Source organism: Saccopteryx bilineata, chromosome 1 (genome assembly GCF_036850765.1).
Source record: "Saccopteryx bilineata isolate mSacBil1 chromosome 1, mSacBil1_pri_phased_curated, whole genome shotgun sequence".
Taxonomy (NCBI): domain Eukaryota; kingdom Metazoa; phylum Chordata; class Mammalia; order Chiroptera; family Emballonuridae; genus Saccopteryx; species Saccopteryx bilineata.
In genome coordinates, this window is record NC_089490.1 from 143,082,714 (window position 1) to 143,107,647 (window position 24,934).

The 24,934-nt window shown below is 46.5% G+C and overlaps 1 protein-coding gene across 1 annotated transcript in view; it reads left to right on the forward strand.

Moving 5' to 3' along the window:
- The window catches only part of BRD4 (bromodomain containing 4), a 97,951-nt gene that overhangs the window by 51,170 nt on the left and 21,847 nt on the right, over positions 1–24,934 (forward strand). The window contains exons 3-8 of the mRNA XM_066271323.1: positions 12,282–12,600; positions 16,454–16,591; positions 17,857–17,992; positions 19,274–19,554; positions 20,187–20,549; positions 21,541–21,669. Coding sequence (XP_066127420.1) covers positions 12,282–12,600; positions 16,454–16,591; positions 17,857–17,992; positions 19,274–19,554; positions 20,187–20,549; positions 21,541–21,669 — 1,366 coding nt within the window. The remainder of the gene's footprint in view (positions 1–12,281; positions 12,601–16,453; positions 16,592–17,856; positions 17,993–19,273; positions 19,555–20,186; positions 20,550–21,540; positions 21,670–24,934) is intronic.

Genomic DNA, 24,934 nt, shown 5'->3' on the forward strand with positions numbered 1-24,934 from the left:
GGAAGGCTGGCTTATCTTTACCCTTTAGTCGCCTGGTTTAAGGCAAGGTGCTGGGCCTAGTCTGAGGTAACAGGCCCACTTGGCAGGTCTGAAGGATGGGGGTCAGAGTGTGTACAAGTGTCAGGAAGAAGGATTAAGACTTCTGAGAGCTACCTTTGGCTCACAGCCACTGGCTAGGCAAGTCTGGCTGATGACAGACATGAATGCTGTTCTCAATAGCTGCCTGAACCAGTCAGATGGACAAGAATCCTGTGTGCGCTTCCCCGCTGACACAGATCATGCAGTGAAACGGGCTATGGCCATTAATGGGAAGTAGCTTCTGCTTTGAGAATGAGGGAATAGACCTTCTGATACTCATGTTTTGTAACCAGTGTAACCAACATTTCATGAAACGTGTTCTTCAGACAGGGTAAGATTTGCAGCAGATTAACTAATATTGAAAAGTTGCCACGTTTTTACCCCAAGTTGGAGTTCCCCACCCCTTTCTCTTTATCCCTGGGTAGAATCTTGTACTTCCCTTAAATGATTTTTTACAAAAGAGCCTTGAAGTGGTGGTAAGGTGGCTTCCTTTGTCTCAAGGGTGTGTGCAGCTGTGAACTTGTGATCTCTTTAGAGACTGGGGTCACCTGGCATTGGCCAGCATTTTGCTTGGCATGAAAGAAGTTCAGGCTGCAGCCCATGTGCCCTTTACTGCTTGGGATGCATAAATAAAAACTTGGTTTCTGCTCCCTTGAAACCTGCTGGCCATGGCACCACAGGGAAATGTGCTTCAGATTTTACCTATGACATGGCCCAAGTCTCACACTGCAAACATGCCAGGTGCTATAAGAGTTATCTTGGCTCTGATTTATTCATGGGAGTGAAATTCTTTGGAAATACCACTCCTGGAAATCTGACTTGAGACTCAGCTCAAGGGGCCACCTGGCATTCTGCAGAGAAGTTAGGTCTGCACATGAATAAATATTAGGATGTGGGAGTGGGGTGTCATTGGCTAAACTGCAGACCAATCAGGTCCAGCGGTGCTGGTCGACTGGGCCTCTTTGGAGCCAGAACATTCCAAATACAGCCCCAGGTAACCTTTGACCAACCAGGCCACTACCTACTCTGCTTCCAGGTTGCTGTGGGAATGAAGATGAGGGTGAGAATGCCACTACCTACCTTAGAGGGTTGCTGTGAGGATTAACCAAGTGGATATAGATCAAGTGCTTAGTACAGAACACCAGTCCAGGAAGTACCAGGTACCTATGGGCAAGCTTTCCTAGGCCCTGGTGCAGATGTGCAGGTGATGGTCTGCTAAGTGTGCTCACCGTCTTTCATAGGAGAATTTATGAAACTTTTAGTCAACCTGCCCTGCTCCTGCCCTCCCTGGCATCTTGCTACCTATGTGCTCTGTCACTTTAGCACAGGAGTGAGTGAATGGCCAGGACAGTTGAGGCCAGGGTCATTGGGTTTCGTGGGCCCTTTGGGAGACCAGGACTTGAGGTGGAACCACAATTACAAAGTATAACTGGTCACAACCTTCTAGGTCAGGGGTCGGGAACCTTTTTGTCTGAGAGAGCCACGAACACCACATATTTTAAAATGTAATTCCGTGAGAGCCATAGAACGACCCGTGTATGTTAGGTATTATCCAATAAAAATTTGGTGTTGTTCAGAGGACAGCTGTGATTGGCTCCAGACACCCGCAACCATAAACATGAGCGGCAGGAAATGAATGGATTGTAATACATGAGAATTTTATATTTTTAACGTTATTATTTTTTTTATTAAAGATTTGTGAGCCAGATGCAGCATCAAAAGAGCCACGTCTGGCTCGGGAGCCATAGGTTCCCGACCCCAGTGCTAGGTTAACTCAGCCTCTGTAATGGATAGAACTGGGACTGAATTTTTAGAGATCAGCTGATTCCTGAACAGGTGCATATAGCCTTTTTCTTTTCCTCTCTTGCTTGCCCTCAGAGTCCCAGAACCAAGTCTACCCCAGGTCTGTCTTTCTGTTGAAATTGGAAAAAACATTATAGTTGTGTTGTGTGCTAAATAATATCCTTAAGATGTTTTCGGATCACTTAGTCCTGGCTGCGTGGCTCAGTTGATGAGCACCTGGTCCCAATACAGCAAGGTGTTGCGGGTTCGGTTCCTGGTCAGGGCATATACAAGAATCAATCACTGAATGCATATATAAGTGGAACAGCAAATCAATTGTTTCTTTCTCCCTCCAACCCTTTCTCCTTCCCTCCTTCCTTCCTCTAAAATCAATCAATAAGTAAAATATTTTTTTATTGTTTTCAGATCACCTAAATGAGTTGGGATGATAACAGAATGTCTTTGAAAGCAGGAGTGCTTAATCTGGGGTCTGTAAATTTAGGAAAGAATTTACTTTGTTATTTTTTATTAACCCAGAAGTTCCCAAACTTTTGTGGTTCTCAGCATCCTCAGCATCTCAATGTTTTTGTGATGCAAACAACTGAATAAGTACTAATGTCCCAACAACAATATAGCTGTTTGAAAAAAATAATAAAACATGTAAATTGAAAGGAAGGCTGTACCCTTACATAATCAGTTTCTTCCAAATGGAATGTGTGTACTGGTTGCACAGCTCCTCATGCTTAAAACCAGATTGGAAACCTGCTGCCTGCATTTTCTGTACTACATTTTTTTATGTTATCTGCTTTTTATTATAGCAACTGCTGAACACCAAGCTTTTCAAAAGAAATATAATGCCATCTAATGTTGAAATGATTGGTTTCCTTATGCTGATAATTCCCACAGTGTCCCTCTGGGTTACTACTACATCCTTGACATTGAGATTGGGAACCAGGGCCCCTTCTATCTAATCCCTCTTTATCTTTTTCTTATTTCTCTAAACTGGGAACATGTTGTAAGAAATCTGTTGGGAATAGATCCAGAAATGGGACACCAATTTGGATCACACAACTTTCTTTGGGTTGAAAACAATAAGTGAAGATCTTTTCCTGTCCCCTGTCCTTGAACTTAACACAGTGATTGATGGCTCCTGTCTTTGAGCCACAGGTCATTATGACAGTAGGGGACAGTATTTTGGGATCTTTTAGAAATAACGTTGGTTGAATTGGTTAAAGATGCTGTCAGCTTGTCATGAGAATCCAAGCAGTAAACTCCTCTTCATATCTGCTGGTAGATTTATGAGTTTCCATATTTCCAGCCTCTCTCTCCATCAAGCCTAGGTACTGGGAGCCATTCATTTTCTGCAGGACTCAGACACACAGAAGCAACCCAGACACTCAACCTCACTGATGTACTCTGTCCCTGTGCATCACCTCTTGGATTCCCCATCTTTTGTGTCTCTGAACAGCATGCTGCATGTGTGCAGGTATAATTGAGGAATGACACTCCAGGCAGGAATGGGATTCTCCTATTGTCTACCTCTAGAATGTTCCTCCAAGCTCCCCCCCCCCCCCACACACACACACATTATATTCCCAGCCCTGCAGGTTAAGTACTTGTGTGGTCACTTGTTACCTGCACTGTGCCATCCCATTTGCCCTCTCTTCAGCTTCTTTGATGCATTAGTATCTTTCCTGTCTCCAAACCTGTACCTAGGTTACTGTATTGGTCTTAACTTCTCCTGTCTGTCACAGCCTTGTCTTTCTTTACTCTTTTCTTTTTTCTGATATTTATTATTTTCTTCCTTCTACTACTACTGAGCTTTGCTTGCTGTGCTTTTTCTAGCTTCTTAAGGTATGCCTGTAATGCTGTGAACTTCCCTCTCAGTACTGCTTTTGCTATGTCCCATAAATTTTGAGTTGTTGTATGTTCATTATCATTTGTTTCTAGGAATTTTTGTATTTCTTTTTTGATCTCATTGTTAACCCATTCGTTATTTAATAACATGCTATTTAGTTTCCAAGTGTTTGAGTATTTTTTAGTTTTTCTGTTGTGGTTGATTTCTAGTTTCATGCCATTGTGATCAGAGAAAATGCTCGATATGATTTCAATCTTAAATTTGTTGAGACCGTGTTTGTGCCCTAACATGTGGTCTATCTTAGAGAATGTACCATGAGCACTTGAAAAGAATGTATATTCTGCTGCTTTAGGGTGAAAGGTTCTGAAGATATCTACTAAATTGAGTTGATCTAGTGTGTCCTTTAAGTCTGCTGTTTCTTCGTTAATTTTCTTTCTTGAGGATCTATCTAGTGATGTTAGTGGGGTATTGAAATCCCCTACTATTATAATATTGCTGTTGATCTCGCCCTTTATATCCATCAAAGTCTGCTTTATATATTTAGGTGCTCCTATGTTAGGTGCGTAGATATTTATAATGGTTATATCTTCCTGTTAGATTGTTTCCTTTATCATTATGTAGTGACCTTCTTTATCTCTTACTATAGCCTTTGTTTTAAAGTCCATTTTGTCTGATATAAGGATTGTTACCCCAGCTTTTTTTTTCTATTTGCATGAAATATTTTATTTTAATTAATTAATTTATTTATTTTTATTTTTTTATTTTTTACATAGAGAGAGAGTCAGATAGGGACAGACAGGAACGGAGAGAGATGAGAAGCTTCGATCATTAGTTTTTCGTTGTGACACCTTAGTTCATTGATTGTTTTCTCATATGTGCCTTGACCATGGACCTTCAGCAGGCCGAGTAACCCCTTGCTTGAGCCAGCGACCTTGGGCTCAAGCTGGTGAGCTTTTTGCTCACACCAGATGAGCCCGTGCTCAAGCTGGGGATCTCGGGGCTTGAACCTGGGTCCTCTGCATCCCAGTCCGACACTCTATCCACTGCACCACCGCCTGGTCAAGCCATGAAATTTTTTTTTCATCCTCTTCCTTCAGTCTATGTGCATCTTTTGTTTTAAGGTGTGTCTCTTGTAGACAGCATATGTATGGGTCCTGTTTTCTTATCCACACAGCTAACCTATGTCTTTTGATTGGATCATTTAATCCATTTACATTTAAAGTTATTGGTATGTAGTTTATCTACTCTTTTCTACCTCACCCTCCACAGGAGTATACACTCTTCCTGTCCATGGCCAGAGCAGACCTGTCCTTCTCCTTTGCAGTACTTACCCAGGTATTGCTTAGTCACTTAAAGAATGTCATGTCAACTGCAGAGTCCCCATTCTGGTGTGGAGCTCAGGTGGAAAGTATTGACTTGAATGAGTAATGGTCTGGGTCTGGCCAGTTATCACATTTTACCTGTAAGAATGAGAGCTGCTTTTCCAGAGCTTTGCCATCGAACTCAGAGCCTCAGGATGACAGTCTGCTGTAGTCACTGTAGGTACCTTCTGGCACCTGCTGTGTATTGGGAGGATGAGAGTGAAGTGAAAATGGCCCTGTCCTTCCACAAAGAGTTCAAGAAAGCCGATGAAAGGCTTACAGGTGACAGGGAAGAGATATGTTGTGAGCCCCTTATGTTGTTTGGTACATTGATGGTAGGGGCTGGGGTGGTATAGGCAACTGCTGTGGGAAGAATTTACCCAAGACTGCAGCCTAGTTGATTCTACCTCAGGAAAGTCATCCTGGTCCTTATGTAGAGGCTCTCTGATGCCTGTGGTCTTTGACCCACAACAGACAAGATTCTTGTTTTCCTTTTTGCTACAGTAGGAATGAATGGCTTTATTTATTTATTTTATTTCTTTAAATGAATGGCTTCTTGAAGTTTTTAAGGATTTCACTTGCCTGTACTCATGGGTGGGCTGAGCTGCAAAATGCAGGTTGTCTGGGTATGGCCTCTCAAAGGGTTGCCCCTGCGTTGGTGCATAACAGGAGTCCTGGGCATCTCATAGCGATCGCCGTGGCTAAGTTGTTGTATATGGCATTCCCTTACACCGGAGCCATAGATGTCACCTGTCACTGGTTTTCCTCAGATCTAAAAAAAATTCAAGTTACCTATGACTCCCAGGTCCATCTCATCTATTGAACATATATCTTCACATTTGAACTGAAAACCTCTAGCAGTTTCTTTCTTTATGGAATTGACCTCGCATGTTACAAGTGTATGGGTTTTATGCTTTAGTTTTTCATGTTAGTCAAGATGGTGGCCATCCTATCCCAACCATTAGCTTCCCTCCCCCCAAATATATTTATTTCAATTTATTTTAGAGGAGAGAGAGAAGAGGGGGTGAGGAGCGGGAAGCTTTGACTCATAGTAGTCGCTTCTTATGTGTACCTTGACTGGGCAAGCCCGGGGTTTTGAACCAACGACTTCAGCATTCCAGGTCAGTGCTTTATCCACTGAGCCACCACAGGTCAGGCAACAACCATTAGCCTTGTACCCTCAGTTGGTTCATAGGCCAACTGAAACTCCCCGTAAATTGTGTCAGGTTCTTGGCCACCATGGCTGGTTAGGCCTAATCTTGCCGCGTCCTGTGTAAGTAATTTCTCTGTGCCTTGGTTTCCTCATCTTTAAAGTGGGGAAGAGGCCAAACACAATCTCATAAATGTTTTAAGGATTCAGATACTGCTGTGTGTCATACATGAACCAGCTGATTAGAAATATAGCTTTGTGGTGGATGTAGTTTAAAGCGCAGAGATGAAGCAGAGTTCAAGGACCGATTTTCTTTAGGAAAAATTCTCTTCAGTTTCTTTTCCCTCAAGGGTGGCCCATCTGGCCCTGGCTTGAAGGTGAAGAAAAGTTGGTTACATTCAGAACCCTCCATCCCTTGGCTTCACAGAGAGTCCATTTGGAACCAGAAAGGGCACAGCCCACTGCCAGAGCTCCAGAAATCAGTTACTTTGGCTTTATCCTGCCTTAGGTTGTGGGAGATTTCCAGAATGTCCTTACTTAGTGGAAAATGTATGGGTTGCTTTCTCCTGGTGGGACATGTTTGGTAGAGACCCGCTGTCCTTGTGGCTGACAGGGCTCAGCAGCTCTGAGGCTAAATGATGACTCCTGTAGGGTGGGGTCATACCTGCCCCTTGCCTGCAGGGGTTCACCTGGCACATGCTTGGCTGTGTGATTCCTGAGCCTTGTTCTAGGTGATATCTAATAGTGGAAACCAAGCTTCATGTCATTCTTTGTCTTCCCTTGGTGCCACCTCCCTTCCATATTTACTTCTCTAGTATATCATAAATGGAGGCTGTTTGTTCCTTTTTGTCCCTTTTGGCATGTTGATCTGCTGAGAATGGTCAACTGCAGACTTTTTTTGTGTGTGTGTGGCAGAGACAGATCAGAGAGAGGGACAGATAGGGACAGACAGACAGGGAGAGAGATGAGAAACATCAATTCTTCATTGCGGTTCCTTAGTTGTTCATTGATTGGTTTCTCATATGTGCCTTGACCGTGGGGCTACAGCAGACCAAGTAACTCCTTGCTCGAGCCAGCAACAAGTCTGACATCCTGTGAATGTTTTTCCGTCTTCCCTCCCTCTTCCAAAAGTTTCCTGCAAACTCTCCTGGTCTACTGGCTTACCCACCTGCAGCCTACAGTCGGTCTTGGCTGGCTTCCCTCTGTAGAAAATCACAGAGTGAGGCCACAAGCCAGAGGCCTTCTGTGCACATGGCCAGCCCTTCCACTTTTCCCCTAGCTCTCCTAGAGGCCAGGCTGCCCTCTCACTCCCACCTCACCCTTGTTCTGTCTTGATACTTGTATCCTTAACTCTGTGTGTGTGTGTGTGTGTTTAATCAGTTTACTGTTTTATTTATAGTACCTGAATTTTGAAAGGAAACTAAATCGAAAGTCACACATGAATATCAGTAAAATTAAATACCGTGAGAATAAAACAACATTTATAAATTCTATCCAGATAATAGTGCGTAAACCCATCCATGGCCTCACCCAAGCCCTGGCATGATACTCTGCGGATGGTTGTACACCCTGCCTCTCTGGATTTGGTCCCACTCTTAATCAACTAAACCTGAGAGCTCCGAGAAATCCTCTTACCTTTTCTTTGCCTCTCACCTCAGGGTGGAGGCACACCTTTTGTCTCCAAGGCTCCCTGCGCAACTGAATGTAGCTTCCAGGGTGCTGCCTCTTTCTGTTCCCCAGCGTTGCTCACCATACCCTGCTGCATCACCAGTATCTGTTCTCTATTGTCTGAGCAAACTCTTTTAACAGTTCTACCCTTTACACCCAGCCTTTGGGTGCTTCTCCTTGGAGCTACCTATAGGTGGCCTCCTTACTGCTTTCATTGGAGTGCATTTTTTTTAGTCTTAACTCTGGGGCCCATCTCGCTTGGCCAAGCTCCCAGTCAGGTGTACTTCATGCCTCCTTCCCACCAGTGGCACCTCTGTCCCCATTGCCCTGCCTTGATTCATGCTACAGGCACTGCTTTCCTGGATCACATGTGGACATTAGTTTTAGCCACACTTGTACCACAAGTACCCCAAAGGATAGTTGCCTTGTATTCCCAGAGCCTGAAGCAGGCCTACCTAGTTATATCTGCTTTTGTCTTGCCCTGTCTTACCAGGCCCACTGTTAGATGACGTTGCTTCAGGGGAATGCCTTTCGTAATCGTGTACTCCCTGGCACACTGCTCTCTCAGCTTGGGGATGCTCTCCACAGGTTGTTGCCCAGCTGGTGTTGACCTCCAGTCTCCATCACTTTCTCATGCCAGCACGGGGTGCCCCCCTCCCCAGCACCATGCATGCGAGAGGTACCAGAAAACAGCTTGGCTCCTGCAAAGCCCTCCTTAATCCCCCTTCCTATAAGTGTTCTGCCTGAGCAAGGGTTCTCCAGTAGAGCACACCCATCTTAGAGGTTACTTTAGGAGCTGTCCCTCCCCTTCTTGAAACTCGGGAGTACTCTGGGAAGGTGCAGACTGTAAATTATTCTTTTTTTTTTTTTTTTGACAGAGACAGAGAGAGGGACAGATAGAGACAAGAATGGAGAGAGATGAGAAGCATCAATTCTTCGTTGCAGCTCCTTTGTTGTTCAGTGATTGCTTTCTCATATGTGCCTTGACCAGGGGGTTATAGCAGAGCAAGTGACCTCTTGGTCCAACTGGTGAGCTTGTGCTCAAGCTGGATGAGCCCACACTTAAGCCCTGTATTCTCCAGGTCTCAGTCCGACACTATCCCCACGCACCACCGCCTGGTCAGGCCAGGCTGTAAATTCTTGCCTGGTGTCGTAGGCAAGGTCTTGCAGGTGGACCTCATTAAATTCTTAAGTTCATCATGGAATGCAAGACCACCTTTAGAAGCCTAACTCATCTGTACCACACCCTCTCTCCAATGTCTTGGATGTCTCCATGCAGGTGGCACAAGTGTGTTTCTCTCCATAGTGTGGCCCGCTCCTGTGAGCTAAAGGAATTAATAGAACTACTATTTTTTAAGTGATTGGCATCCCATTTCTGAATAGTCCAAAGACATTCTTAATTTCTTATCTCTTTGGTGAAAAAGTGTAATAAGAAATAGTCCTTCCTCTTAAAGCAAACATGGATTCAGTTCTCGTACTCTTAAGATTCAGTGTCTTGCATGTCGTAGCTTTGGGCTACTCCCATGTGGGTCAACTCCTTGTGGTAGCCTCCTTGTTGGAGCAAGCAGCATGCTCTTTTGTTTTCTAGCCAAGGTGATAGCTGTATCTACAGCTGACCAGAGCATCATGGAAGGAGCTATCTCCCTGACTATGTCAATTTTTTTCAGCTCTTAGACTTATCCTGGAACAAGGACCCCTGTGTTGGGGGCACCTGGCCAGAACCCACATGTGGGGCAGTCACACTGCCTGCTTCTGGAGATCCAGCTCTCCACAGTCCCACATGACAGACTCACTGCCGAGTTGCTTTTATTTTATTTTTTGTTTGTTTGTTTGTTTGTTTTTTCATTTTTCTGAAGCTGGAAACGGGGAGAGACAGTCAGACAGACTCCTGCATGCGCCCGACCGGGATCCACCTGGCACGCCCACCAGGGGCGACGCTCTGCCCACCAGGGGGCGATAATCTGCCCATCCTGGGCGTCGCCATGTTGCGACCAGAGCCACTCTAGCGCCTGGGGCAGAGGCCACAGAGCCATCCCCAGCACCCGGGCCATCTTTGCTCCAATGGAGCCTTGGCTGCGGGAGGGGAAGAGAGAGACAGAGTGGAAAGCGCGGCGGAGGGGTGGAGAAGCAAATGGGCGCTTCTCCTGTGTGCCCTGGCCGGGAATCGAACCCAGGTCCTCCGCACACTAGGCCGACGCTCTACCGCTGAGCCAACCGGCCAGGGCCCGAGTTGCTTTTACATAGCAAGCTCTCCTCAGTGCTTTTCAAATTTGATCATTTGCAAGAACTGCATTTACAAAACCCTTTGTGGAAACTTTGGTTTAAATTACACTTGGGTGCCTGACCAGGCTGTGGCGCAGTGGATAGAGCATCAGACTGGGATGCAGAGGACCCAGGTTTGAAACCCTGAGGTCACCAGCTTGAGCATGGGCTCATCCGGCTTGAGCACAGGGTCGCTGGCTTGAGTGTGGAATCATAGACATGACCCCAAGGTTGCTTTCTGAGCAAGGTGTCAGTTGTTCTGCTGTAGCCATTAATTAGGTCAAGGCACATATGAGAAAGCAATCAATGAACAACTAAGGTGTTGCAACAAAGAATTGATGCTTCTCACCTCTCCCCCTTCTGTCTCTCCCTATCTGTTCCTCTTTCTGTCTCTTTCACCAAAAAAACCACAACAAACAAATAAATTACACTTGGACTGAATTATAGTCATCAGCAGCTAGATTGCCTGGCATATGCTTAGATGTTCCAGAAAGAAAACCATGACAGAGCCAGCCAGTTTGCCCTGTCTTGTTTTGTCCCCTCAGCCTGCTAGAGTCCTGTGATCCTAAAATAAGCCCTCATTCCTAAGCCTTTGCCTGATTTCTTCAGCCAGAGAGGTTCTCTTATCCTTACTTACTCAAGTTTATTAATGGATATGCTCCTGTGATGCAGGTAGCTTCTAGCCAACAAAGTGTTATTCTGCTCACTGGATTTAAAGCTTTGTTTTGCCAGTAGAAAGGTGTCCAAAAAAAGTGCACAAAAATAATACAAATGGTAAGCATAGGTTTGAGCAGATGTTTCTTCTCATTAATGGAGTGTGGAAATTCTCAGCAGTGTAAGGGGTGGGTTTGTGTTTCTGAAGGACAGTTTGGCAATAAAAACATGTAACTCTGACCTGCGGTTATCCCTTTAGAATAATTGAACAGGTACACAAAATTGCTTTTGTAAAGATGCTTTTGGCAGAATATGATGTAGCCTGAAGCATAGGTCATTTGGGTGAGAGGAGTCCCCGGGACAAGGTACTAAGATAGGCACTGAGCTGGGATGTCTCACAACTTGGGCCATGCAGGTCAAAGAAGGCGTGCCTCTTTATAGCTCTATATAAATAAGCTTTGAAAAGCAAGTTAATAAAATGGTAGGTCAAGCCTGACCAAGTGGTGGCACAATGGATAGAACATCACCCTGGATGCTGAGGACCCAGGTTAAAAACTGTGAGGGTCGCCAGCTTGAGCGTGGGATTGCTGACTTGAGCATGGGATTGCTAGTTTGAGTGCGCAATCATAGACATGACCTCATGGTTGCTGGGTTGAGCAAAGGGTCACTGGCTTAGCTAGAGTCCCCTGCTCAAGGCACATACATATAAGAAAGCAATCTGAACAACTAAGGTACTGCAACTACAAGTGGATACTTCTCATCTCTCTCCCTTTCTCTTTCTGTGTGTTTATTTGTGTCTGTTTCTCACATAAAAATAAAATGGTAGTTCAAGTATGGATTCATTGTTGTGTTATCAACAGTTTCTTGTGGGATTTCTTTAATCAGCAGCCAAATATTTAAGTTTTCAGATGTTCTTAGTGTGAGGCTTAGCCTGGAGCACTCAGCTGTGGATAATGGCCATCCAGGAGGATGAGCCAGCCTTCTTATTCCTTCCTGCCTGGCCTCACCTCACCAAATGAAATTATTGACTTGGATCCATGGTTCATGAACCACAAATACAAACAAGAATTTTAATGTAAATGACATATTTGGGTTTTTAAGTCGTCATCTTTTCACACACAGGCAGTGTCCCCTTAAAGCTCTCAGATGTTATGGAAACCTAGTTTGTTGCTCATTATCCCTCCTTGTCCATGAGCTTCATAAAACCATAGCCCCTGCCGCCTCCTGTTTGGCTCACCTCCATGCCCTCTCCCTCCCCACTGATACCTGGTTGCTCTTTCCTGCTACGGGACGAGGAGAGCAGGTGTTTTTAGTTAGTTCATGGAGTGGGTCCTTGGCCTACTAAGTAAGTTTGGCCCTACTTGACCAAACCAGTTTCTACGAGAGAAGCTCAATCTTTGGGGCATGGGGACACACGTCATTATGGTGACGCCTCTCTGCTGATGGTGGCTTTTCTCTTCCTTTTTAGAGTTCTTGGTGAAGAATGTGATGGGATCAGTAGCATGTCTGCGGAGAGCGGCCCTGGGACGAGATTAAGAAATCTGTCCGTAATGGGGGATGGACTAGAAACTACCCAAATGTCTACAACGCAGGCCCAGGCCCAACCCCAGCAAGCCAACGCAGCCAGCACCAACCCCCCGCCCCCGGAGACCTCCAACCCCAACAAGCCCAAGAGACAGACCAATCAACTGCAATATCTGCTCAAAGTGGTGCTCAAGACACTATGGAAACACCAGTTTGCGTGGCCTTTCCAGCAGCCTGTGGATGCCGTCAAGCTAAACCTCCCTGTGAGTAGCTTGGGCAGGACCCAGGGTAGTGTCCTCCAGGGTTCCTCCTGTGCTACTCCTGGGGAGGACACTCTCGGGCAGTGTAGAGATACTCTTGAGTTGTTGTGAAAGCATGAGGCCCATCTCTGAACTCCAGCACCCTTGGGGCCCTGGAGTGAGTGGTTTCAACAGTTCTAATGAGTAGAGATGAGAAAGGACAGAGGACATGTTAATTAGCTAAGCAGTAACTGGTTTCTTAGAGACTAGGATCCCAGGAAATAGTATGTAGAGAGTGACTGAAATAAGAGTAAAGGAGTGCTTGCAATTTTCTTTCCATTCCATAGGGAGCTGAAGTGGGAGTATTTGGGGGTCTAGCCCCCCTCAGGTGCTCCCAACCTGTCCAGAAGTAGATGCAGTTGGTCAAGCCATGAGGGAAGAGGCTGGTTTGCTGCAATAACATTCCTATTCTGGTACTGGCGCCATCATTGTCACCCAGAGCATAGAGCAGGAGAGGTAGGGTATGGGAGCATCTTTGTCCCAGCTGCCTCTCTGAATGTCCTTATAGCCACCCGCCCCTGCATGGCCACACCACACTTGCTCATGTATTTGTTTTTTTGTTTTTTTCTTAGTACTGCTGTGCCTCTTCTATCTCTAGAGAGGTTTGTTTGCCCACATCCTTAGCAAATAATTATGGAAGCTCAACGTGTATCCCTAACTGAATCTCAGGGAAAATGCTTTAATTTTTTTTCTTAAAATACTTCAATTTTTTTTTTCTTCAACGCATCAAGGACTGATTCTCTTTAAATTGCCCTCTGCTCTTTGCTAAGTCTACCACCCCTACATCCTCACCCTCCGGACTAGGGACTGGAATTAGATATTCCTGGTAGGGGCTTATAAGTGCTAGAGCTGCACAGCTCTAGGAGCCTCAGCCTCAGCCAGGCACCCAGTTTCAAGAAGGATGAACGCACCAGCGTGATTCTCCTAGCTTGAAGGCGGCCACTGTGTGACAAAAATTCAGTGTTATCTGCCTGTGGAATATGTGTCATGTGCACTCAGGAAGAGAGAGTCAAGAGAGAGGACACTTCACGTCTGAATTATAAACTTGCTCAGGAAAGGGGGTGGAGACAAAAGAGGCTCCTCACCAGATTCAGGCTTGAGAGGCCACTCTTGCCGTTTTCTATGACAACAGGTAGAAGCAGCTGACCTGTCACTGGAGGAAAGCTCTTGGGAGAGCTTGCTACTCTGGTCTCTGGCTGAGCTGCTGTGCAGGGTCCACAAATTTGTGACCACCACAGAGGGTGATCTCTCCAGAGCAAAGACAAAAACCGGGGGAGAAGAAGCCTGGGGGTGGAAATCAGGGTGGCCTGCGGCTTTTAGGCCACTGAAGGGAGGTGGGAGCCTGCAGAGGGATGCCAGGAGACCTGTCAGCAGAGAGCAGCCCCCTACACTTCCACATTGGAGGATAAAGGGGGGCCAGAGATGAGGATTCCGACCTGACCCTCCTGTTGGCCTTTAGGAGGGCATTGGTGACCTTAGGAAGATGTGACGCAGAAGTAGAAACCAGATTCGCGACGGTGTGAATGAGAAGGTGAGGATGCGAAGCCATCATTTGAAGAAATTTGGCTTTGAAGGGAAACGCAGCAGGGTCAGAACAAAGAAGGGTTTGGTTTGTATAGGATGATGTAGAGGGCTAAGAGGGTGAGTCAGCAGAAGGAGAAAGGGCACTGTGGGACCCAGGATTTCTAGATAGCACCTTTCCAGCCAGTGGGACAGGCGCAGGGGAGGGTGGCCTTATTAGGCTAAGGGTTCCCCATTTCTCTGTGACTATTGACATCACCTTCAGCAGCTCTGATCTAGGAAGGAGAGATGATGGATAGTGGCACTGATCCGGTATCTTCAGAGAGGTGGGATAATGAGTAGCAGACCCAGAGGAAAGGGGATGGTGGATGCTGGTTGGCTGTGAGCAATGTCATGCTAAAATCCAGATTTTAGAGACCCTCCCCCCTTTTCAGGAGATGTTAATAGGGCCACCCCAAAAAAGATTTTTTTTTTTTCTATGATGCCTAAAAGTTCCTTATCTTCATTTTGGCTCCTGGTCCTTGCTGGTTGTTTCATTAGAATGCCTGCCTCTGTCAAATTCAGTACTCGTGTATGGTTAGACTGTCATGCTTCTAAACCAGTGGTAGTCAACCTGGTCCCTACTGCCCACTAGTGGGCGTTCCAGCTTTCATGGTGGGTGGTAGCGGAGCAACCAGACTATAAATAAAAAGATAGATTTAACTATAGTAAGTTGTTTTATAAAGATTTATTCTGCCAAACTTAGCAAAACTCCGACATAAAGTACTTGGTAAGTAATTATTATTATATGCTTTAACTTGCTGTAACTCTGCTTTATAAATTTTATAAAGTAAAGTTACTTCCCTACTTTATAAGTCACCATTACTGTGGAACCAGTGGGCGGTTAGAAAATTTTACTACTAACAGAGATACAAAAGTGGATGGTAGGTTGACTACCCCTGCTCTATACCCATTGCTTCCCTATAAGTCCTTTTCTCCCATACCCACTTTTGTCTTCATTTCACCTCCTTCCTTGTGCTCCATCCTCAACCACTGTCCTATTTGCCCTTGAGCCACTTGGCACACCATGGCCACTTCAAGCGCCTGACACCATTCTAAGAGACCTGGCCATAAATAAAATCTGAATTTCCACTGGGGTGGATATATTTGGACATGGTTCTTTTAGGAGAGGTGATCAGAACATAGTATAATGTAGAAAGTCTGGTTCAGTTTCTCCTTGGAGGCTTCCTGATCAGGGTGCTTAGACCTGGAATCTGTGCAAAGCAGTAGCTTTTGTTTCTTTCCCTTGGGTGTCAGAGCAAGAGACACCTCACATTCCTGGCTTGCCTTTTCAGCACTGCCTACCACCATTCCTGGATAGGACATTGGCATGTGCTGAATACATAGGCCTGCCCCTGCCATCACGCTTTCACTTGGACTTGGTTCTCATACCCCATCCAAGTCTAATTATGGGTTTTTTGGTGCAGCTGGCTGGCTGCATGCAGGTCCCCTGCCTGGCCCTCGGGTCCTTCCACCTGGAAACCCAAGTACTACCTGATCTATCCCCAAATTGCCCTGTGAGTGCTTTTAAAAATAAATGTTTGGTTTTACTATTCTAAATTTAAAGAAAAGTTGTGGCAACAGTAGTGTTTGATTCAAGGGCTTTATGACATCTATGCCTACCGTCTGACTCCTTCTGTTTGGTAGATCCAAGAATTTAAGAAGTAGGTCTGTGAGGGCTGTGCAGATTCCTTATTTGGCAGTTAACCTGTTTAGTTGTTAGTTCCCGATACTAATGAATCCTTAGTGGTAGACTGTGTGCAAGTGAAAGAAGTAAAAGTCCAATGAATTTGACTGAAGGTGGGAGGTCATCTTTGTGGTTCTTCAGTGTGACAGGAAGCAGGGGATCCAGTTGTGGGTGGGCATTTTATGGACATAGAATTTCACATTGTGGAAAGAAAGACCTGCCACAGGTGGTTTTACTAGATAAGAAACTGCTTTTTAAAGGCTTTATGCTCTCCCTATTATTTATTGTAAATGGAACATTTTTTTAACATAAAAAAAATAGATCTCAGTAAAGACAAACTGTTCTCAGATGGGGCACTTGGCAAACCTGAATGTTTTTCTACAAATTACCACCCGGCATTTGGGAATTTTTCCCCTGGTCCCCTTTATCTGGGATCCCTTTGAGATTATTCACTGATGCCATGGAAGAGCTTCGGGCTGTGTATCTGTGGAGTGACCTGGAGTGAGATCCATAGGCTCACCTACAAGTGCTGTGTAGTAACACTGGCCTTCTGCTCTCTCTGCTCTCCAGGATTACTATAAGATCATTAAAACACCTATGGATATGGGAACAATAAAGAAGCGGTTGGAAAACAACTATTACTGGAATGCTCAGGAATGTATCCAGGACTTCAACACTATGTTTACAAATTGTTACATCTACAACAAGGTGAGATGTGGGGGCCAGTGTTCAGCTGCCCTATGGGGAGGAGGAGGAGGAGGAGGAGGAGGCGGGTATGTCTGGAGCCCATGGGCAGGGGTGCTGGAGCAGATTGGAATCTGACAGAAGAGACTTAGAGGTAGGGTAATGGAGCTTGTGGTCTTGCCTGTGACTGGTTGTCTTCTTTTGCGGGGAGAGGGGTGCAAAAGAAAATCCCATGTTTTACTTCTGGGTGGTCCTTGTTAGCTTGAAGCATGTACTTCTTATGCCCTTGGGGTTTTGGTTCTTGAGGACATGTAGTAGAGAAGGTATGAGGAGGACAGAGATGATTTATTTAAAAAGTCCATTTGGATGGTATAAATTGTCAGGAAGAAGGCTACTAAAATGTAGTTGTGCAAAGGTATCCTCAAACAGAAACCTCAGTCTGAGAGAGGGGGTGATGGGGCCACCACATCTGGAACTGTGAACATGACCCATTGTCAACTTGTGGCCATAGAATCAAGTATCCCCCAAACTTAAATGTAGACCTGAATATTACTTCTTAACCCAGTAGCCAAACCTTTCGGCTCGGCCATGCCATGAAGCCAGATCATTTGTTTACAGTTCAGACCACAGATGTGATTAAAACCAACCCTTTCAAATAAAACGGTCCTGGAGGGAGACACTATACAGAACTCAGCTTTTGACCTCTGCTGGTGTAGTGGGTAAAATTGCCCAGAAGAGATGGGTAGGTGAGTTTCTTGAAGTTTACCATATTTTTTTTTAAGTCGCAACTCTCATCACTAGATTTAAGCAAAATGTGCACAGATGAGGTTTTCAGTTTAGAGATGAGGGGAGATTGGGGACTAATAAGGCAGTGTGAGATGGGCATTGCTCAGAATCCCAGTGAGCTGCCTTGGGGATGCACTGAGAAACATGGTTGGAGCCTTGTTAACATACCTATGGCGAGAAATCTGTGTAATTCAGTGTATCTAGTGAAGTTGGATTGTGTCAAGGGAAGGGCCCTTGTCTGACCGATTGTTAGGTGTTTAAGGGATTAGGATGATTTCTCAGATGGGCCAGAGTTTAAAAGATTGGAGAGGAAAATGCTGGCTACAGGCACATGAGACTGTGATGCCTGGTGGGTATAACTGTATTGTGGGCCTTTAGGGTACCCTGAATATGATGTTTCACGCTTTGGGGCAAAGGTGGTTCTCACAGTATGGGGAGCTCTTGCTTTGCTTAGAAAGGGGTGAGGGCTTTCTGACCCTCAACCCACGTGTCTCCTCTTTCAGCCTGGAGATGACATAGTCTTAATGGCAGAAGCTCTGGAGAAACTCTTCTTGCAAAAAATCAATGAACTGCCCACAGAAGAAACAGAGATCATGATAGTCCAGGCAAAAGGAAGAGGACGTGGGAGGAAAGAAGCAGGTAAGCTTCTTTCCCAGCACTGTTTTTCTCTCACACTGCAAGAGCAAAGAAATGACTTTTCCCCCAGTGTTTTACCTTCTTCACTTCTAGTGGAGGACTAGGAGTGATAGGAAGGTGGCTGCAATTTAGTACAGTAGGGCCAGGTTCAGTGGTGGACCTGTCTCAGAGGATTCTATGACCATGTGACCCTCTCCCAAATTAGAAATAGCTGAGCCTTGCCTTTTTTGATGGACTTCAGTTAAAAAGAAAATGTAACTTTTCAAAGCATTTTAAAGTTATGTGAATTCTTCATCCTACCGGGGCTATAGATAGTCTCTGCATTTCCATTTTAGAGGAAAGAAATGAACTTGACCAAAGGCAGTTATCTAACACCCCATCATAGAGTCTCCGGAGTTTATCTGAATTATCTTAATGTGCTTGTGTTGGAGCTGTGCCTGCTTTTTGGTGCCCCATCTTCAAGCCTTCCTTTCCTGTTTCAGTGCTCATCCTTGCCTTCTGCATCTTGCCATTCATGGCTCCATGCTGCAGAATAGTGATGCTTACAAGGTGACCATGCTGTGAGCTGTGTTGAAAGAGCCAGCTTTCACCTGGCTTCCCACCCCACTCAGAAGTAGAGGCTTTATGGGAGTGAAGGGAGTCAGCTGCCTTGCAGTGCTGAGGGATAGCCAAGGAGAGTTGGTCTCAAGTTACCCTTTAGATCTGGGGCAGATGTGGGGCCACCTTGTGTGTCTGGGCTCTCCCACCCAGCTGCAAGGAGGCAGGAGCTGGCCAGCCTCCCTGTGGCTCAGGGAAGTGGAGGCTTGCCAGTTTCTAGAAGCCTTGGCCATGGCTTCCAATGCCTGCCCCCTGCCAGGAACACTTTATTCAGAGGCAGTGCTTCTGGGAAAGAGGGCAGCACTGCCTGAAATTGCCCAGAAACATTTTTCCGCTCTCCATCACAGTCCTGGTGCTGATTCTGAGTGTGTTTCCTTCTTCACTCTGGGCCTCCCTGCTTGTGAGGGGTCTTTCTGCCTAAGCGGGTACTTGCAGCCAGGACCCCCCGGGAATTTTGAATACTGTGTGGCATTGCTGTTGAAGGTATCCCCGCCATAAACTACTATCCCACTGGCCCCCAGACAGGTGAGCAAACTTAGCCAAGGTCTGGGGGGTTCAAATCATTTTTGTAGGCAAATAGTTTTGGTGACACTGTGTCATGCCTATGAAGATGTGTGCTTGCCACATGTGGCAGCTTGCATGTGTCAGATACAGCATCTAACCACCTGTCCCTTTTATGGTTAGTAGGGATGGCAAAACCCGGTGTCTCTACGGTACCAAACACAATGCAAGCATCGACTCCTCCGCAGACGCAGACCTCTCAGCAGAACCCTCTGCCTGTGCAGGCCACACCTCACCCCTTCCCCACTGTCACCCCAGACCTCATCGTCCAGACCCCTGTCACAGTGGTGCCTCCCCAGCCACTGCAGACTCCCCCACCAGTGCCCCCCCAACTTCCACCCCCTCCAACCCCCCAGTCCGTGCAGAGCCATCCACCCATTATTGCGGCCACCCCACAGCCTGTGAAGGTGAGTATTTTTTGTGTAGCCCAGTTGACCACTGGTGGGCTCCTGCCACGTTAGCTAGTGCCCCCCACCCTTCACACCCCTTAATCCATAGCAGTGAGGCTTGTAGGAGAATTACCCATCATGCCAGTGCTTCATGTAGATCCCATCCTGGTTCCCAGGACACTTGCAAGTGTTGAGGGCTTGGGGGGCGGGTTAAGCTGTGTTTAGGTTAGCACAGCTCAGAAGCTGCTGACCCAAAGACCCTATAATAAAGGCACTTCCTTCTGAGGTTGCTAGCCCCTCCCATTTCTGATTTAGAGCCATGTTGGCAGAGGCTGGCTAAATAGTTTCTGAAACGTGCCTTCCAAGGTGGCCTACTGGCAGACTTGGCTCTGGGAGACCCCCAAGCATTGGTAGGAAGCAGCTTCAGGAGGTTTTGTGGGCCTTTGGTGAGCAGATGTCTCACTCAGTGGTGCACATTCTCCTGCCCCTGGCAGAACCTGTCCCAGCTGCAGAGCACAGTGGTGGGACAGGGTCTCCTTTCCCTTGGGAAGGTTGGGGTCCTAGGAAGGACCTGGTCTGAGGAGTGACTTCAAGGGCTCACTATACTGGCCAGAACCCTGACTATGCTGTCTCACCTGTGCTCTTGGTAGACAAAGAAGGGTGTTAAGAGGAAAGCAGACACCACCACCCCTACTACCATCGATCCCATTCACGAGCCACCTTTGCTGCCCCCGGAGACCAAGACCACCAAGCTTGGCCCCCGGCGGGAGAGTAGCCGTCCTGTGAAGCCCCCAAAGAAGGATGTGCCTGATTCTCAGCAGCACCCGGCACCAGACAAGAGCAGCAAGGTCTCAGAACAGCTCAAGTGCTGCAGTGGCATCCTCAAGGAGATGTTCGCCAAGAAGCATGCGGCCTATGCTTGGCCTTTTTACAAGCCCGTGGACGTGGAGGCGCTGGGCCTTCACGACTACTGTGACATCATCAAGCATCCTATGGACATGAGCACAATCAAGGTGGGCGGGCACCCATGGGACCAGGGAAGACCCCACACTTGTGCCCCAGCAGCTCTAGAGACTCCTCACCAGCCCAAAGGAGCACACCGCCCCCTGCTGGGAACTGTAGAGACATGCTCCCAGACAATGTGGCAGTTTTGGTCACAGACTGCAGTGCTTCCCCCTGGTCTCAGGAGGAGCCCTCTTTGGCCTTAGGACCCAGTGCCTACTGATAGCTTGTTTATGGAGAGTGTGAGGGTTGGTGACTTTGCCAGGCTCTGTCATGGATAGGGTCTTGTTGTCGTTTTTCGATTGGAGACACATGACTAGTGTTGGCATTTCTCTTGTCATATCACGAGGCCTTTTGGTTTTAAGCTTTTTTTGCTTCTTTTCAAGAGTGAAGTTAGCCTGCCCAAACATGGAATGGGCACAGTGGGAACAATACTGTGTCTTTTTTTTTTCCAGGCAGTTATTTTTATTTATTCATTTTAGAGGGGAGAGAGAGAGAGAGAGAGAAGGGGGGAGGAGCAGGAAACTTCAACTCCCATAAGTGCCTTGACCAGGCAAGCCCAGGGTTTTGAACCGGCGACCTCAGTATTTCAGGTCGACGCTTTTATCCACTGCGCCACCACAGATCAGGCAATACTGTGTCTTTTGACCAATGTTCTGTCCTGTGTCACCAAGACAAGTGTACACCTGGTCAGAACTGGGCCCAGCCCTCCCTTTTCAGTTGTAGCTTAAGCTTTGCCTCTGTGGCTTCTGTGTTCACTTGCACCTTAGCCAGGCACAGTGACCCATCGGGTGGGTTTGCATCCTAACTGGGTAATTCCCAGCCTTGAGGATTGCCGTTGAGTGTCCCCTTTTCCACTTGACACTGAGAACCAGGGTGATGATCTCTCCATGGTCTGGGTTAATCCTACCCCCCTGAGGCACCGACTTTCTCCTGCTAGCAGCCCTCCCTGTTGCTACCTCCTTCCAGCAGGGGCAGACACAGCCTGTCTTGTCTTTCCAGTCTAAACTGGAGGCCCGTGAGTACCGCGATGCTCAGGAATTTGGTGCTGATGTCCGGTTGATGTTCTCCAACTGCTACAAGTACAATCCTCCTGACCATGAGGTGGTGGCCATGGCCCGAAAGCTCCAGGTGAGGCTTTGGGAAGCTCCTGGGCAAGCCAGGCCTCTGCAGGTGTTGGCAGATTTTGTCTCTGTCACTTGCTTTGGTGTGATGCCACATTGCTTTGGAATATGGTCTCAGAATAACACCTGCATTTCACATTAGGATAACTTTATTGTAATTAAAGCAGGGGGTGGTGATTTGGGTTTTGGTCTAAGTTGTTTTCAGTTGCCCCACTGCACCCCTCCCCCCCACTCCACCCCCACCCTGGCATTTGATTGCTCTTGGTTGGAAGAATGTGTATTCTATGCATGGCCTGAAACAGACCTGTCTCAAGTCAGCGGGGACAGTCTTGCCAGGTAGACATTTTGTTGCAATTGTAAGCTAAAGAAACTGCTTGACCAAAGGGCATTTCTTCACTATAGGCCTGAAGCTTTGGTTTGCCTTTCAGCTGCATGGCAGCTGCCTCTAGATGTTCCATGTGTCCACGATGCCCTAATGTGTGGGATTCATGGCGCCTCCAATTGGGTCCTCAACTGTGCACACTAGATGTTGGGGGAGGGGGACAGACTACAGTGTAAATGTGTGGATCACCTTTTTTTTTTTTTTAAAGGGAAACATATGCCCCAATATCAACAGTTATCTTTGACTAGAAAGATCAGGGTTTTAAAATTATGGAGAATAAAATCAATATTTAGTACTGTTATATATATATATATATTTTTTTTTTTTTAAATTACTCATAATAAAAGTCCAGGTTGCTGGGTCACACACAGCAGGCAACACAAGGTTGCAGGTTCTGGCTGGAGCTCAGGTCCAGTCTATACATCCCACCCCAGCCTTCACCTGGTGGCTAAATGGGGCCTCACACATGGCTTTCCCAGCCACCTCTGAAATGCTTCCAAGGCATAAGTCAGGACTTGCAAAGACTTTGGTGAGTTGTGGGTCCATGCCAGGTGGAGGTTACCTGAGCCCTGCTATCCACCTGCCTCTCAGCTATGTTAGCTCCACGTTTCATACTCATCAATATTGTGTCTCCTACCTTCTCACTGGAGCCAAGGCACAGTCTTCTCTGTTCTTTTGTTTGGCCCCTAAGTCAAGGGCTGCCTTGGGTTCAGATGATGTGTCTTGAATTTTTGGAGCAGAAAAAAACCTTATTAGTGGATCTAGCAATTGTTATTTAAATACATAGTCAGACTTGAAGGTTTTTTATTTCATTGCTGTTTCTTAGTTTTATTTTGTTTTAGTTTTTTTGGAAGGGTGGGCGGGCTCTCTTTATTTGGTGCTTTCTGTTGGCTTTCTTCACATTGCTGCTGGTTCACTATTTTATTTTAGTATTTTCCCATCCTTGAAGTTCGGGTTTTATAATTTTACTGCAGTTCTCACACATGGCCACTCCCTCAGTGCACCTTAGATTCCACACAAACCCCCATCCTCCTGGGAGGTCTGAGGGGCAACTTTTACCCAGGTTGATAACCACACTCTTTTATATGCCCTTATGCAAACAGATAAACCAAAACAAGTTCTCTGCCAATGCCAAAGACTGCTATTTTGAGCACCTTATATTTAATAAAAGTATTCTCTAATCTTTTTTTATTTTTCTCCTTCTTCTTTTCCAAGTGAGAGAAGGGGAAATAGACAGTTTCCTGCATGTGCCCTGACTGGGATCCACCCAGCAACTTCCATCTGGGGCCGATGCCTGTGTTCATCATGGGGCCATGATCACAACCGAGCTGTTTTTAGCACGTGAGGCAGAGGCTCTTTGGAGCCGTCCTCAGTGCCCAGGGCTGATGCACTTGAACTAGTCGAGTCACGGTGGTAGGAGGGGAGAAAAAGGGGAGGAGAAGCAGGTGGTCACTTCTCCTGTGTGCCCTGACTAGGAAACGAACCCGGGACATCCACACTCCAGGCGGACGCTCTACCACTGAGCAAACTGGCCAGGGCCTGTATTCTAACTTTTTGTCTTTCTAATTCTTGTGCCTGCTTTAAGCTTTTTTTTTATGCATTTTTATTCTGGGAGTGGCATGACCATGCCTAAACATGAGGTTTTACCAATATCAAGACCACTGATATGCTTGCAACATAGCAGCCTCTTTCTAAACACTGACTCCAAGAACCAGTCTGGGCTGGATGTCTGGGGCAGTGTACAGGTTGGCGGCTCAGCAAGGGACCACCTCCACCCCTAGCCTGCTTTGCCTGCTACAAGGTCTGGGTCATGTTATTACTGAAATAACATGCCAGGAGGGGATGGGGGTCTCTGCTGATTGGCCGCTCCCTGTGTGGGCTTCTCTCTGGAGGGCAGTTGCTGTGTTTATGGCATTTGGAGCTTTGTTTTTCTTTTTTCTGTCTTAAGCTCTCATCAGCATGGTTTAGATATCTGGATTCTCCAGCAGGGAGGGAGAGGAACAAAGCCCCAGTCCTTGTTTGTTTTTGTAAGAAGTCTTAGGACCTATACTGTCTCTTAGACTGTGCCCAAGGACTGGGATTTACCTGGGAAGTATAATGTGGAAAAGGATCTACTTTGTTTTCCTCTTCCAGCTTTTAAATTCTGGGCTTGGCAACTGTGGTCATCACAAACCTCTGGGCTTGAAGATTTCCCTAGGAGCGCGAGGGTGGCTTGAAACCAGAGCTACTGGTAGTACTGCCCTCTACCCTCTCTGCTACGAAGTGAGTAATTTAGAAAGTTCAGTATCCATGTGGATTACCAGTTTATTTCAAGAAAAAGTACGAATTTAAGGTAGTGTGCAATTGTTTTTATAGTTAGGGAAACATTGAACTAAAAAGTGTGTTGGGATCCTGCATGAGATCCCAGAGACAGGAAGCTTTTGAAGGATAGGTGTGTGTCAGTGTCTCCCACTCATCGTTGTGTCCCCAGCACCTAACCCCTAGTAGGTCTCCTGCTGTATACATTCTGTCCCTTTTTTCCTGGCCTCTGTGCCTTGGGTGTGGCCAAACCTCACAGCAATATCCAGGTTTGGCTGAGAAGGGGCTGGGCCACACTTCTCCCTGAGGGTTTCCAGCTCTGCTGACTTTGGGTCAGTCCACTCGGGGGTCTTTGGGCACTGTGATCTCCCAGCATCTAAACATCTCTTTCACTAAAAGAGGATGGGGTGTACTTTCCTTATGAATCTGACACAGCCCAGTGTAGGTGATCCTGGTCAACATTCTAATGAGAGGAGGTGTGTTCTCTGAAAGTAATGTGGTATATTGGTGCAAAGAATCACAAGGTGGCCCTGGCTGGATAGCTGAGTTGGTTAGAGCATCATCCCAAAGTGCAGGGGTTGTCTGTTCATTC